This window comes from Theropithecus gelada, chromosome 11 (assembly GCF_003255815.1).
Source record: "Theropithecus gelada isolate Dixy chromosome 11, Tgel_1.0, whole genome shotgun sequence".
Taxonomy (NCBI): domain Eukaryota; kingdom Metazoa; phylum Chordata; class Mammalia; order Primates; family Cercopithecidae; genus Theropithecus; species Theropithecus gelada.
The window spans coordinates 12,273,760-12,288,064 of record NC_037679.1 but is presented as its reverse complement, the minus strand read 5'-3'; the positions used below and the strand labels follow the sequence as shown (position 1 = coordinate 12,288,064).

The 14,305-nt window shown below is 45.1% G+C and overlaps 1 protein-coding gene across 4 annotated transcripts in view; it reads left to right on the top strand.

The window, feature by feature from the left end:
• The window catches only part of CSAD (cysteine sulfinic acid decarboxylase), a 33,454-nt gene extending 21,239 nt beyond the window's left edge, over nucleotides 1-12,215 (top strand). For 3 of the 4 annotated variants that reach the window (XM_025402874.1, XM_025402875.1, XM_025402876.1), the window contains 7 exons: nucleotides 8,492-8,608; nucleotides 8,690-8,754; nucleotides 9,035-9,116; nucleotides 9,559-9,758; nucleotides 9,948-9,999; nucleotides 10,155-10,244; nucleotides 11,181-12,215. In XM_025402874.1, the coding sequence (XP_025258659.1) occupies nucleotides 8,492-8,608; nucleotides 8,690-8,754; nucleotides 9,035-9,116; nucleotides 9,559-9,758; nucleotides 9,948-9,999; nucleotides 10,155-10,244; nucleotides 11,181-11,354 (780 nt within the window). In that variant the 3' untranslated portion in view covers nucleotides 11,355-12,215. Of the gene's footprint in view, nucleotides 1-5,332; nucleotides 5,446-8,491; nucleotides 8,609-8,689; nucleotides 8,755-9,034; nucleotides 9,117-9,558; nucleotides 9,759-9,947; nucleotides 10,000-10,154; nucleotides 10,245-11,180 lie in introns of those variants that run through there. The other variant, XM_025402878.1, reaches the window with a different exon arrangement.
• Nucleotides 12,216-14,305: the final 2,090 nt, after the last annotated feature.

Genomic DNA, 14,305 nt, shown 5'->3' with positions numbered 1-14,305 from the left:
ACCCAGGCTGGAGTGCAGTGGTGTGATTTCAAAAATAATAAATAAATAAATATAAATGTAAATTTTTTTTTTTTTTTTTGAGATGGAGTTTCACTCCTGTTGCCCAGGCAGGAGTGCAATGGTGCAATCTCAGCACACCGCAACCTCCACCTCCCAGGTTCAAGCGATTCTCCTGCCTCAGCCTCCCAAGTAGCTGGGATTACAGGCATGTGCCACCAGGCCTGGCTAATTTTGTATTTTTAGTAGAGACGGGTTTCTCCATGTTGGTCAGGCTGGTCTCAAACTCCTGACCTCAGGTGATCCGCCTGCCTCAGCCTCCCAAAGTGTTGAGATTACAGGTGTGAGCCACTGTACCCAGCCATTTTTTTTTTTTTTCTTTTTTGAGACAGAGTCTCACTGTGTCACCCTGGCTGGAGTACAATGGCACAATCTCGGCTCACTGCAACTTTTACCTCCTGGGTTCGAGTGATTCTCATGCCTCAGCCTCTCGAGTAGCTGGGATTATAGGCGTGCATCAATATGTGTGGCTAATTTTTGTATTTTTAGTAGAGACGGGGTTCAATGCCATGCTGGTCTTGAACTCCTGACCTCAAACGATCCACCTGCCTCGGCCTCCCAAAGTGCTGGGATTACAGGCGTGAACCACCATGCCTGGCCACAAATGTTTAAAAAAAACATTTAAATGTCCATTAGTAGACAAAATAAATTATGGTATATTTATGTGTCTTAGTTCCATCCCCTGTAAAATGGACAGAATATAGAACTTGCCACATAGGGTTATTGTAAGGATTGAATGAATCAGTATATGTAAAGCACTTAGAATATTGCCTGGCACATAGATGCACTGTATAAATACAAGCTAGTGGTATTGTTGTTATTATTATTTATTACTATTATTAGAGTACTGGGTAGCCATTTAAAAGAATAGATGAGACTATATATACTAACATGAAAGTATCTCCACTGTATATAGTAAATATATATTGCAAATTGCAGTATAGAATGGACATTATGAGCCAGGTGCGGTGGCTCACGTCTATAATCCCAGCACTTTGGGAGGCTGAGGCAGGTGGATCACAAGGTCAGGAGATCAAGACCACCCTGGCTAACATGGTGAAACCCCGTCTCTACTAAAAATACAAAAAATTAGCCAGGCGTGGTGGCAGGCGCCTGTAGTCCCAGCTACTCGGGAGGCTGAGGCAGGAGAATGGTGTGAACCTGGGAGGTGGATCTTGCAGTGAGCTGAGATCACGCCACTGCACTCCAGCCTGGGTGACAGAGCGAGACTCCGTCTCAAAAAAAAAAAAAAAAAAAAAAAAAAAAGAATGGACATTATGAGCCCATTTTTGTTATTTAGAACAGTATATATTTATTGATATGTGGATGTTACCTCTGAGTAGCAGTAAGGGCCGCAATTAGAGTAGTGATGTTTCTCTTTTTATTATAGAAACTTTTTTGGTAATAGTTTTATTGATATATAATTCACATAACATATAATTCACCTAACATGTAATTCACCCACTTAAAGGGTACTGTTTAGTGGTTTAGCATATTTGCAGAGTTGTGCAAACATCATCACAATCAGTATTAGAACATTTATCTCCCCCAAAAGAAACCTCATACCCTTTAGCCATCGGTCTCTAATTCTCCCAGAACTCCCGGTTCTAGGCAACCAGTAACCTAGTTAGTGTCTCTATATTTGCCAGTTCTGAATTCTGGAATCATATTATACGTGCCTTTTGTGATGAGCTTTTTTTACATAGCATAATGTCTTCAAGGTTCATCCAAGCTGTAGCGTGTATCGGCACTTCCCTTCTTTTATGGCCAAATCATGTTCCATTAAATGGACATACCACATTTATTTATCCATTCATCAGTTGATGGACATTTGGGTTGTTTCCACTTTGGGACTCTTATGAATAATGCTGTTATGAACATTTGTGTACAGATTTTTGTGTGAAAATATGTTTTCATTTATCTTGGTTATATACCTAGGAGTGAAACTGCTGGGTCATATGGTAACTCTGTATCTAACCTTTTGAGAAACTGCCAGACTGTTTTCCAAAGTGGCTGCACCAGTTTGCAATCCCACCAGCAGTGTATGAGGGTTCCAGTTGCTCTACATACTCACCAGCACTTGTCATATCTTTTTTTATTATACCATTTAGTGGGTGTGAAGTGGGATCTCATTGTGTTTTGATTTGATTTTCCCTGATGACTAATGATATTAAGCATCTTGTCATGTACTTATTGGCCATTTGTATATCTTCTTTGGAAAACTGTCTATTCAGATCCTTCACCCATTTTGTTTTTCACGGAACTTTTATTCCAGTAAGGAAGACTGATATTCATAAATATATGTAAAAAAATATGTATATATGTGCTATGAAGGTGAGATACATTGTGCTCTTTGAGCATAGAATACCGGAGAATTGACCTGATCAGGAGGTGAAGGAGTCAGGGAAGGCTTCCCTCAGAAGGGATGGTTGAGCTGAGACTGGAAGGGAGAAAGGAAATAAACTAGGTGGTACCCCTTTGGGTAGACAAGAAGATTCTGTGTGTGTGCAGAGGCCATGGGATATTTCTGGAATTGAAGATATGGGGCTGGAGCAGCTTCCCCCCTTTGCCTGGACTGTTTCCACCCCACCTATAGCCTTCCTCATCCATAGGTACTTGCTTGGGGCTGGTGCTGCCATCCACCCCCACTCTCCTAGTCATCAAGTGGGCATTTGGAAGTGTGTGGAACTGTTTTATTTTGCTTTGTGTTGTGACACTAGCCAGTGGGCATTACTGTGTTTATTGAGAGGGAAACAGGGATCCTAAACATTTTTGCAATGTACAGGGATAGCTCTATATGAACAAGAACTGACTCACCCAACATGCCAGAAGGGTCTCTGTTGAGAATCTGCTGCCAGTTCTACTTGTTTTTTGTGTGTGTAACATAAAATTTACCATCTTAACCATTTTTACATGTACAGTTCAGTAGTGTTAAATACATTCACATTGTTGTGCAACCAGTCTCCAGAACTCTTTTCATCTTGTTTTTTGTTTTGTTTTGTTTGAGACAGAGTATCACTGTGTCCCCCAGGCTAGAGGGCAGTGGCACAATCTCAGCTCACTGCAGCCTCTGCCTCCTGGGTTCAAGCGATTCTTGTGCCTCAGCCTCCTGAGTAGCTGGGATTACAGGCCCCCTGCCACCAAACCTGGCTAGTTTTTGTATTTTTAGTAGAGACGGGATTTTGCCATGTTGGCCAGACTGGTCTCGAACTCCTGGCCTCAAGTGATCTGCCCACCTTGGTCTCTCAAAGTGCTGGCATTACAGTCATGAACCACCGCACCCAGCAGAACTCTTCATTTTGTAAAACTGAAACTCCATACTCATCAAACAACAACTCATTACCCCCTCTTCCAGCCCCTGGCAGCCACCATTCTGTCTCCATGACTTTGACTACTCTAAGTACTTACATAAGTGGAATCATACGGTATTTGTCTTTTTCTTTTCTTTTCTTTTTTCTTGAGACAGAGTTTCACTTTTGTAGCTCAGGCTGGAGTGCAGTGGCGCCAGCTTGGCTCACTGCAACCTCCGCCTCCTGGGTTCAAGCAATTCTCCTGCCTCAGCCTCCCAAGTAGCTGGGGTTACAGGTGCGCACCACCACATCCAGCTAATTTTTTGTATTTTTAGCAGAGACAGGGTTTCACCATGTTTTGGCCAGGCTGGTCTCGAACTCCCGACCTTGTGATCTGCCTGCCTCGGTCTCCCAAAGTGCTGAGATTACAGGCGTGAGCCACCATGCCTGGTGGTATTTGTCTTTTTCAATTGGCTTATTTCACTTAGCAGAATGTCCTCAAAGTTCATCCACGTTGTAGCATGTGAGAATTTTCTTCCTTTTTAAGGCAGAATAATATTTCATTGTACATATATGCCATATTTTGCTTATCCATTTATCTGTTTGAGTTGTTGTTTGGAATCTCTTCAAGACCGTGCTTTCAATATTTTGGGTGTGTACTCAGAAGTGGAATTGCTGGAGCATATGGTAATTCTATTGAATTGTTTTGAGGAACTGCCATACTGTTTTCTATAGTGGCTGAACCAGTTTACATTCCCGCAGTGCACAAGGGTTCTAATTTCTTCACATCCTTGTCAACGCTTGTTATTTTCTTCTTCTTTTTTTTTTTTTTTTTTGAGATGGAGTCTTGCTCTGTCGCCCAGGCTGGAGTACAGTGGTGCGATCTCGGCTCACTGCAAGCTCTGCCTCCTGGGTTCACACCATTCTCCTGCCTCAGCCTCCCGAGTAGCTGGGACTACAGGCGCCTGCCACCAGGCCTGGCTAATTTTTTTTTGTATTTTTGGTGGAGACGGAGTGTTAGCCAGGATGGTCTTTATCTCCCGACCTTGTGATCCGCCTGCCTTGGCCTCCCAAAGTGCTGGAATTACAGGTGTGAGCCACCGCGCTCGGCCAATGCTTGTTATTTTCTGCTTTGTTTTGTTTTTTTGAGACAGGGTGTTGCTCTGTCACCCAGGCTGGAGTGCAGTGGTGCGATTGTGGTTCACTGCAGCCTCAACCTCCTGGGCTCAAGTGATTCTCCCACCTCAGCCTCCCAAGGAGCTGGGACCACAGGTGCACACTGCGACATGTGGCCAATTTTAAAAATTATTTTTGGTAGAGACACATCTCTACCAAAATTCCTTTTCGCTGTGTCACCCAGGCTGGTCTCAAACTCCTAGGCTCAAGCCATCCTCCCACCTCAGCCTCTTACAGTACTAGGATTACAGGCGTGAGCCACTTCATCCCGCCATTTTCTGTTACTTTGATAGTAGTTATCCTAAATGGGTATGAAGTGGTAACTCATTGTAGTTTTGATTTGCATTTCCCTAATGATTAGTGATGTTGAGCATCTTTTCATGTGCTTATTAGCCATTTATATATCTTTATTGAAAAAATGTCTAGTCAGATCCTTTGCCCATTAAAAAAATTACGTTGTCTTTTTGTTACTGAGTTCTTCATATATTCTAGATGTAAGTCCCTTATCAGATGTATGATATTCAGATATGTTCTTCCCACTCTCTAGGTTGATTTTTCACTTTTCTGAAACTTTTATTTTAGATTCAGTAAGGACATGTGCAGGTTTGTTCTAAGGGTATATTGTGTGATTCTGAGGTTTGAGGCACGATTGAACCCATCACCCAGGTAGTGAGCATAGTACCCAATAGGTATGTTTTCAACTTTTTCTCCCCTCTCTCCCGCTTCTTATAGTCCCCAGTGTCTTTTATTCCCATCTTTCTGTCCATGTGGACTCAGTATTTAGCTCCCACTTACGAGAACATGTGGTATTTGGTTTTCTGTTTCTGTGTTAACTCACTTAGGATACTGGCCTCCAGCTGCACCCACGTTGCTGCAACGGACATGATTTCATTCTTTTTTTATGGCTGCATAATACTTCATGGTTTGTATATGCCACATTTAAAAAAATCTAATCCACTGTTGGTGGGCACCTAGGTTGATTCCATGTCTTTGCTGTTGGACTTTTCACTTTTTTGATAGTGTCCTTTGAAGTACAAAAGTTTTAAATTTTGAAGTCCAATTTATCTACTTTTTCTTTGGTTGCTTCTGCTTTTGGTGTTATATCTAACCTAACCCAAGTTCACAAAGATTTACTCCTATATTTTCTTCTAAGAGTTTTATAGTTTGAGCCCTGAGATTTAGGCCTATGATCCAATATGAGTTAATTTGAGGGTGTGATATGAGAAAGGCATTCAAACTGCATTGTTTGCATGTGGATAGCCAGTTGTTCCAGCACCATTTGTTGAAAAGACAATTCTTTCTTCAATAAATTGTCTTGGCATCCTTGTTGTAAATCAGTTGACTGTAAATGTGAGGATTTATTTCTGGGTTCTCAGTTCTGTTCCACTGATCTACATGTCTATCCTGTAGACTACATTGTCTTGATTCAGCTGTAGCTTTGTAGTATGTTTTGAAATCAGGAAGTGTGAGTCCTCCAACTTTGCTTTTTTTTCAAGATTGTTTTTGGCTAGTCTGGGTTTCATGAATTTCCATATGAATTTAAGATCAGCTTGTCCATTTCTGCAAAGAGGGCAACTGGGATTTTGATAGGAGTTGTGTTCATTCATCAACATGAAACATCTTTCCATTTATTTAGGTCTTTAATTTCTTTCCACAGTGTTTTGTAGTTTTCAGAGTATATGCTTTATACTTCTATTGTTAAATCGATTCTTAAGTATTTTATTCTTTTTGGTGTTTTTGTAAATGAAATTGTTTTCTTAATTTCATTTTTAGATTGTTCATTGCTAATGTGTATAGAGGTACAATTGATTTTTGTATATTCTGTCTTTTGGAAGAGTTTGTGATCTGTTACCAATTTTTGTTAAATGTTCGATGGAATTTATCAGCAAAGCCATCTGGACCTGGGCGTTTCTTTTCTTTTTAACTTAAAAAAAAATTGAGACAGGGTCTTGCTCTGTTGCTGAGACTGGAGTGCAGTGGCACGATCAGGGCTCACTGCAGCCTTGACCACCTGGGCTTAAGTGATCCTCCCACCTCAGCCTCCCAGGTAGCTGGGACTATAGGAGGGCACCACTATACACCTATTTTTTTTCTTTTTTTTTTTTTGAGATGGAGTTTCGCTCTTGTTGCCCAGGCTGGAGTGCCGCAATCTCAGCTCACAGCAACCGCCACCTCCTGGGTTCAAGTGATTCTCCTGCCTCAGCCTCCCAAGTAGCTGGGATTACAGGCATGTGCCACCACGCCCAGCTAATTTTGTATTTTTAGTAGAGACGGGGTTTCTCCATGTTGGTCAGGTTGGTCTTGAACTCCGGACCTCAGGTGATCTGCCTGCCTTGGCCTCCCAAAGTGCTGGGATTACAGGCGTGAGCCACCACACCCAGACGTTTTTTTTTTTTTTTTTTCTTTTGTAGAGGTGAGGTCTCACTAGGTTGCCCAGGCTGGTCTTGAACTCCTGGGCTCAAGCAATGCTCCTGCCTTGGCCTCCCAAAGTGCTGGGATTATAGGCATGAGCTACCACATCAAGCTGTGGTAGTCTTAAAAATTACTAATTCAATTTCTGCATAAACTTTTGTACTATTCAAATTTATTTATTTATTTATTTGTTTGTTTGTTTGTTTGTTTAGAGACAGAGTCTCACTTTGTTACCCAGGCTGGAGTGCAATGGCACAATCTCGGCTCACTGCAACCTCTGCTGCCCGGGTTCAAGTGATTCTCCTGCCTCAGCCTCCTGAGTAGCTGGGATTACAGGCACCTGCCACTGCGCCTGGCTAATTTTTGTAGTTTTAGTAGAGATGTTGGCCAGGCTGGTCTTAAACTCCTGACCTCAAGATCCACCTGCCTCAGCCTCCCAAAGTGCTGGGATTACAGGTGTGAACCACCGCGCCCAGCCTATTTATTTATTTATTTATTATTATTATTTTTTTTTTTTGAGACGGAGTCTCGCTCTGTGGCCCAGGCTGGAGTGCAGTGGCCGGATCTCAGCTCACTGCAAGCTCCGCCTCCCGGGTTCACGCCATTCTCCCGCCTCAGCCTCCCGAGTAGCTGGGACTACAGGTGCCCGCCACCTCGCCCGGCTAGTTTTTTGTATTTTTTTTTAGTAGAGACGGGGTTTCACCGTGTTAGCCAGGATGGTCTCAATCTCCTGACCTCGTGATCCGCCCGTCTCGGCCTCCCAAAGTGCTGGGATTACAGGCTTGAGCCACCGCGCCCGGCCCTATTTATTTATTTTAAGACAGAATCGTGATCTTTTGCCCAAGCTGGAGTACAATGGTGCGATCTTGGCTCAGTGCAACCTCTGCCTCCCGGGTTCAAGCGATTCTCATGCCTCTGCCTCGGCTTCCACCTCCCAAAGTGCTGGGATTACAGGCCTGAGCTACTGTGCCTGGCCTGTTTGTTTATATTTTTTGAGACAGAGTTTCATTCTGTTGCCCAGGCTGGAGTGCAGTGGCACAATCATAGCTCACTGTAACCTCAAACTTCTGGGCTGAAGCAATCCTGCCATCTCAGCCTCCTGAGTAGCTGGGACTACAGGTATGCGCCACTACACTTGACTAATTAAAAAAAAAATTTTTTTTTTAGAGGTGAGGTCTTGCTGTGTTGCCCAGGCTGGTCTTGAACTTCTGGCCTCAGGCAATCCTGCCTTGGCCTCCCAAAGTGTCGAGATTATAGGTGTGAGCCACTATGCCTTTTTCAGTAGCATTGGATGTGCCAGTAAAACATTCAAGTTTTTTGAGAGTATGAGCTTTGGAAATAAAAACCTAGGTTCAAAGTCCATCTCTGGAGCTTCTGCTTGGATTTTTGAATCTCAGTGTCCCTGACTGCACATTAAAAAGGACAGTAACACATTGTTGTGAGGTTGAAATGGGCCATTTTAGGCATGCAAAGAGCTTAGAGCTGGGCCCAGCACCAGGCTCTGAGTTGCTTTTGAGATGACTTTACATCTTTCTCCCTCTACATTTTGGCAACAGGGTGCTGTGCCGTTCCTGGTCAGTGCCACCTCTGGCACCACTGTGCTAGGGGCCTTTGACCCCCTGGAGGCAATTGCTGATGTGTGCCAGCGTCATGGGCTCTGGCTGCATGTGGATGTGAGTGGGACTTGGGCTTGGGGGTGCGGTGGGGTGGGCTGAGCCAAGGCCAAGGCCCACGTTGTTCCTCCTGCTCCACAGGCTGCCTGGGGTGGGAGCGTCCTGCTGTCACAGACACACAGGCATCTCCTGGATGGGATCCAGAGGTGCATACAGTCCCCTTCTTCCCAAATCCCACCCTTCAAACCATTGGTCCAGAGAATCATCATGGACTAGGGAGTTTAACATGGCTGGGGAAGGAGGCTGAGGGGAGGGGGACTGGAGAGGATTGATTGGAGCTGGGAGGTCAGACATGGCAATTCTTCCTGATGCCGGGGTGAGGGTGAGACCAAAGCACCTTTACTGGGGTCCTGGAAAAGGAGGAGGGGCTCTGGTTGGGCAGCTGGAGGAGGAGCCACTGACCTGCCTTTGCTCCACCCCATCCAGGGCTGACTCTGTGGCCTGGAATCCCCACAAGCTCCTCGCGGCAGGCCTGCAATGCTCTGCACTTCTTCTCCAGGATACCTCGGTGGGTCTGCCCCTGCCCCTGCACCAGCCCCACCTGTCTCTGGAGCTCTGCCTTCTCTATCCTACCTTAGATAAAGTTCAGGCCTTTCTCTATTCTCCTTACCATCCCTTCTGAAGCTGCATCTCTGCTACCACCCTATCCTGTATTAGGCTCCTTCACTCCCCCGGGGTCCTGTTTTCAAAGGGAAAAGTTTCCAGTTTGAAGTTGGAGTCAGAGGTATCCTGGAGTTTCTAGCTTGAAGTTGCCATCAGAGTTTAGGAAGAACCCTGGGTACTGAGAGGAAACCCAAAGAAGGTTGGAGCCAGCAGGCAGCCATCCCAGCAGTGCCGCCTGGTTCCAGGGAAAGAAAAGGGTGTCCTGAGCTAAGACCCCCACAGTGCAGCCCTGGAGGAAAGCCTCGGTGGAGAGGGTAGGGTCTGACAATCTCCTCACCCCCACACAGAACCTGCTCAAGCGCTGCCATGGGTCCCAGGCCAGCTACCTTTTCCAGCAGGACAAGTTCTACGATGTGGCTCTGGACACGGGAGACAAGGTAGTGCAGTGTGGCCGCCGTGTGGACTGTCTGAAGCTGTGGCTCATGTGGAAGGCACAGGGCGATCAAGGGCTGGAACGGCGCATCGACCAGGCCTTTGCCCTTGCCCGGTAGGCGGGTGGAGTGGGGGTGTGTGGGGGGTCGTCCCTGTTCCCCTCTCCTGGGTCACTGCCCCTCCCCCTTTCCTGCTCCCCGGGATTATTTTTCTCTCGGTCTCTCTGTGGCTCATTCTAAGTAGGCCTCTTTTGTCTCTGGATCTCTGCTTTTCCTCCCCGCCTATGGTTTCTCACTGTTCACAGGTACCTGGTAGAGGAAATAAAGAAGCGGGAAGGGTTGGAGCTAGTCATGGAGGTAGGACCCCCTTCTCTTTTGTGGCACCTGCCCCCGCCCAGCTCTTTTGCAGCTCCCTAACCCCAACTAAAGCCCTAGTGGAGGAAAAAGGGCAGGGAGAGGGAAAACGGTCCCCCTTCCTCAGCATACACCTTCCTCTTTCTCATTCCTCTCAGCCTGAGTTCGTCAATGTGTGTTTCTGGTTCGTACCCCCCAGCCTGCGAGGGAAGCAGGACAGTCCAGATTACCACGAGAGGCTGTCCAAGGTAGGCGTGCTCTGCCGCTCTGCTTTCCCCTTAGGGACCTGATGCGCTTCTGCCCCCTGCTGGCTGGGAGTGGCATGGCAGGTCCCCTTGCTGGTCTCTTGCTCTGAGGCAGGGACGCTGTCTTTTGGGTAGGGGTAGGGTTGGGGATGGGGAGGAAGGTATGTTTCTGGTAAGTAAGAAGCAGCGAGGGGTGTTACAGGAGAAGTCAGAGAAGTTACCAGTGTGCAGTACACAGAGCCCTGTGCTGGCAATTGGGCTGGGAACTCAGGCCCAGGACAGATATGAGGCAGAAAGATCATGGAAGAGCTTTATCACCCGTGCTGGGGACAGAGCAACCCGGGAAGGCCAGTCTAGAAGTGCCACCTGGAGGCAAGGAGCTGTGTTATATCCTGGTCCCTAAAGATAGAGTAGTACTAGGTGCTGCAGATGATCCGAAAGGACAAATGTTCTTGCCCTGATGGAGTTGTTATTATAAAACAAGAGTTACTATTTGGAAGCAATGTGTTCAAGGCAATTTTGTAAATTACTTGCTAGATCACAGGGCACAGATTAATATTATCAAAAATATTACAGGAATTAAGAGAGGGGAGAAGAAGGTGTTGACTAAGCCTTAGATGACCAAGGCTTGAAGTTAGACTAAAGCAGTGTTAGGAATCAAGAGAAAGTCAAGATTTGGCAGAAAATGGCCCACATGACAGATTTCTTGGAGATGGGAGAAATGGGGAGAAAAGCAGAAGATAGAGAAGGCCAAGCAGGTTAGATATGACAGAAAAGGTAAACTGAGGCCAAGGTCAAGGTCTGACCAATGTATGCTACCCCTAGAAGGTGGCTGGGTGGGAGGGGAAAGCACCTCTGAAAGCCTGGCAGGACAAGAAACCAGCCTACCTGTCAGCCGACCCCAGGCTGCAACTGGAATCTCTCTCCACCTTCCCACAGGTGGCCCCCGTGCTCAAGGAGCGCATGGTGAAGGAGGGCTCCATGATGATTGGCTACCAGCCCCACGGAACCCGGGGTAACTTCTTCCGTGTGGTTGTGGCCAACCCTGCGCTGACCTGTGCTGATATGGACTTCCTCCTCAACGAGCTGGAGCGACTAGGCCAGGACCTGTGAGCCTTCTCCTTGCTGCCAGCCTTGATACCACCCCTCACCTGCAGAGTCGCTGCATTTCCTCCCTGTGCTCTCAAGAACAGCCTTTGAGGCCGGGCACGGTGGCTCATGCCTGTAATCCCAGCATTTTGGGAGGCCGAGGCAGGTGGATCACTTGAGGTCAGGAGTTCGAGACCAGCCTGGCCAATAAGGTGAAACCCTGTCTCTACTAAATATACAAAAACTAGCCTAGCATGGTGGCATGCGCCTGTCATCCCAGCTACTCGGGAGGCTGAGGCAGAATTGCTTGAACCCAGGAGGCAGAGGTTGCAGTGAGCCGAGATTGCACCCCTGCACTCCAGGCTGGGCAACAGAACGAGACTCCGTCTCAAAAAAAAAAAAAAAAAAAAAAAGAACAGCCTTTCTAGGCCACAGTGATCTGCACAATGTTTATATGCTTTGACTTACTAACTCCTTCTCCTAACTAAATATTTGATTTTAGGAGAGTGTTTAAATAAATTATAGTATGTCTGTATGATGGAATGTCATTTTGCCATTAAAATTATGTTTACAAAGATAATTTTTATTGACATAAAAATAACTTTAATTTATGTTGAAAAAGCTGAATATAAGACCTTATATACAGTAATATTTGAGCTATGTTCAAAAATACATAGGAAAAGACTGATAAAATGAAATATGGCAAAATGTTAATAGTTTTCCCTGGAATAGGGTAATAGGCAATTTTAAAACAGACTCCTTTAAAAAAACAAAATAAAAAAGCATAGACTCCTTTATATGTTTTGAGCTCCTTCCCTTTTATTATGTAATCAATATGCATTACTTTTGTAATGGGAAAATAATAAAGTTAAAATTTCAAGTGCATTCTTTTGGTATGTTTTTGAAATTTATGAACATTCAACCAGCCAAGCACGGTGGCTCACGTCTGTAATCCCAGCACTTTGGGAGGCCGAGGCATGAAACCCCGTCTCTACTAAAAATACAGAAATTAGCCAGGCATGCATGATGGCGGGTGCCTGTAATCCCAGCTACTTGGAAGGCTGAGGTGGGAGAATTGCTTGAATCCAGGAAATGGAGCTTACAGTGAGCTGAGATACGCCATTGCACCGTAGCCTGGGCGACAGAGCAAGACTGTCTCAAAAAACGAAGCACAAAAAAACATTCAATCAAATAATGGAGAACTTTATTTTTTTTTTTTAAACAAGATATGGCTGGGTATGGTGGCTCAGGCCTATAATCCTAGCACTTTGTGAGGCTGAGGTGGGAGAATCGCTTGAGCCCGGGAGTTCAAGACCAGCCTGGGCAACATAGCAAGACCCATCTCTAAAAAAAAATTTTTTTTTTTAATTAGCCAGACATGATGGTGTACACCTGTGGTCTCAGCTGTTTCAGAGGAGGTGGTAAAATTGCTTGGGCCCAGGAGGTTGAGGCTGCAGTGAGCTGTGATTGCATCAGCACTCCAGCCTGAGTAACAGCGTGAGAATTTATCTCAAAAAAGTGAAATAAAAAGATGGTAAGAGAGGAACAATTTTTTTTTCCCCTGAAAACCTTTAATGGGAGAGAAAAAGCAGAATCACCCTATAATCAATTTTTCTTTGGTGACATTGAAACAAAATGGACACGGATTGGATCTTGAGACCAGAGCCTTATGTAATTATCAATCTCGAAAAATCTTAACATGCACACAAAGATTTTTCTTCTGAAATTTAAACAATAGAAAAGTTAATGATAATGACAACTAACCAGCAACCAAACCACTGCATGTCCTGTGGTTTTCTTACTGTCTTACATAAAAACATCCATTTAACGTTTTTTTTTGGGCAGGGGACAGTGTCTTGCTCTGTCACCCAGGCTGGAGTGCAGTGGCGCAATCTCGGCTCACTGCAAGCTCCGCCTCCCAGGTTCACGCCATTCTCCTGCCTCAGCTCCCAAGTAGCTGGGACTACAGGTGCCTGCAGCCACGCCCGGCTAATTTTTTGTATTTTTAGTAGAGATGGGGTTTCACCGTGTTAGCCAGGATGGTCTCGATCTCCTGACCTTGTGATCCACCTGCCTCGGCCTCCCAAAGTGCTGGGATTACAGGCATGAGCCACTGAGCCCAGCCAACTTTTTTTTTTTTGAGATGGAGTTTCACTCTTGTTGCCCAAGCTGGAGTACAATGGCATGATCTCTGCTCACTGCAACCTCCGCCTCCCGGGTTCAAGTGATTCTCTGGCCTCAGCCTACCGAGTAGCTGGGATTACAGGTGCATGCTACCATGCCCGGCTAATTTTTGTATTTTTAGTAGAAATGGGGTTTCACCATGTTGGCCAGGCTAGTCTCAAACTCATGACCTCAAGTGATCCATCCGCCTCGGCTTCCCAAAGTGCTGGGATTACAGGTGTGAGCCACCGTGCCCAGCCCATCCATTTAACATTTAAAATCCTAGCTGATACTGTTTCTCAATCACTTTTTGGGAAAGAGACGTTTAGCTACACAAGTTATTAAGGACAAGTGGCAAGTCTACCAGAACTTTTTGTTATTTCCAATTCCTAAAAATATCATTTATGGAAACAGTAATGTGGCCATGTAAAAGTCATCCAAAGTTATTTGAAGAGCAAATACAGACTGTACGAACCATAGCAAAAGAACATCCAAATCTCCGACGCAATTCTTTTGACCATTTGGAGAAAAAAAGCCTTTCATAAATTGCTAGTAATTCCCCTATAAAGTTGTTATTCTCATTATGAATGGTATTTTAATTTCCTCTAATAGTAGAATTTTTGACACCTTCAATGTAAACTCCAAACTCTACTCTTAAAGGATTCTGTGTATCTGCAAAATGTCTCAAATATAGAAAAAAAAAGCCTTATTTTCTACTCAAAGCAAAGCCAGAAAGCAAAAACAAAAATAAAATCTTCAAATTCCTTGAATCATCTCCATTTGAGAAATATTTTAAAGAGAAGACCAGAAGA